This window comes from Echinops telfairi, unplaced genomic scaffold (genome assembly GCF_000313985.2).
Source record: "Echinops telfairi isolate 266 unplaced genomic scaffold, ASM31398v2 ScPeMD7_25;HRSCAF=90, whole genome shotgun sequence".
Lineage (NCBI taxonomy): Eukaryota > Metazoa > Chordata > Mammalia > Afrosoricida > Tenrecidae > Echinops > Echinops telfairi.
Genome location: NW_022103922.1, coordinates 1095983 through 1096752, shown reverse-complemented (window position 1 = coordinate 1096752; position 770 = coordinate 1095983). Strand labels below are relative to the sequence as shown.

Here is a 770-nt window from a genome sequence, read left to right as displayed (position 1 = left end):
CTGGAGGAGGACCTAATGCTTGCAAAAGGTCGAGGGTCGGGAAGAAAGGCAAGCAGCGGCCCAGTGGAAAAGAGAAGGCCCTCACCGAGCTGGGGGGACACAGGGGCGGCCAGCAGGAGCCACTGTGAGGCCAGCACCGGCCGGATGGTCTCTTGCACTGCTGCAATGGGGTCGCTGTGGGTCGGACCTGCCTCGGTGGCACCTCACAACCCCAGTGAGAAGGCTGGCACAGTCTACCGTGGGCAGCCTGCTGGCTTCCTGGTGGAAGAGCAATCTCTCGGGAAGAAGGTGGAACACGGCCCCTTGGAGCCCTCCTTGCTCTGGGATCAGCACCTAGGAGCAGGCTCCGGCCAGGCAGGCGCAAGGGCACGTCATGGCGCTCACTGGGAAGGTGCACATGGACCGAGAGGAAGGGAGTGTGGCACAGTTGAGAATCAGGACAAGGTGTGTGTCAGGGTTGTGTTGCTGCTCACACATACCCCGTCTGTGCCGAGCACACCATCCAAGAAGCCAGACTGCGGAGACGAGCGTGGCGTTGGACTGGAGGGAGGGAGTCTGGTGGAAGCATCTCAGCGCTGGCGTGGGTCTCCACGTGGCTCCTCCAGCTCCAGGGCTCTGGCTCCATCAGGGTAGCTCCATGTGGCTTGTCAGCAGGAAGATGAAGCAGAGAGTGTGTGTTCCGCCTTCAGGAAGAAAGACAGGAGTTCCCAGAATCCTCAGGAAGAGGCCATGCCCACACAGAAGTCTCATTGGCTATGGCCTGATTGACA

General features: G+C 60.9%; 1 protein-coding gene across 1 annotated transcript in view; it reads left to right on the top strand.

Moving 5' to 3' along the window:
* Window positions 1–373: 373 nt before the first annotated feature.
* GLT6D1 (glycosyltransferase 6 domain containing 1) overlaps window positions 374–770 on the top strand; it is a 2678-nt gene continuing 2281 nt past the window's right edge. The window contains exon 1 of the mRNA XM_004714498.2: window positions 374–444. Within this exon, the coding sequence (XP_004714555.2) occupies window positions 374–444 (71 nt within the window). The remainder of the gene's footprint in view (window positions 445–770) is intronic.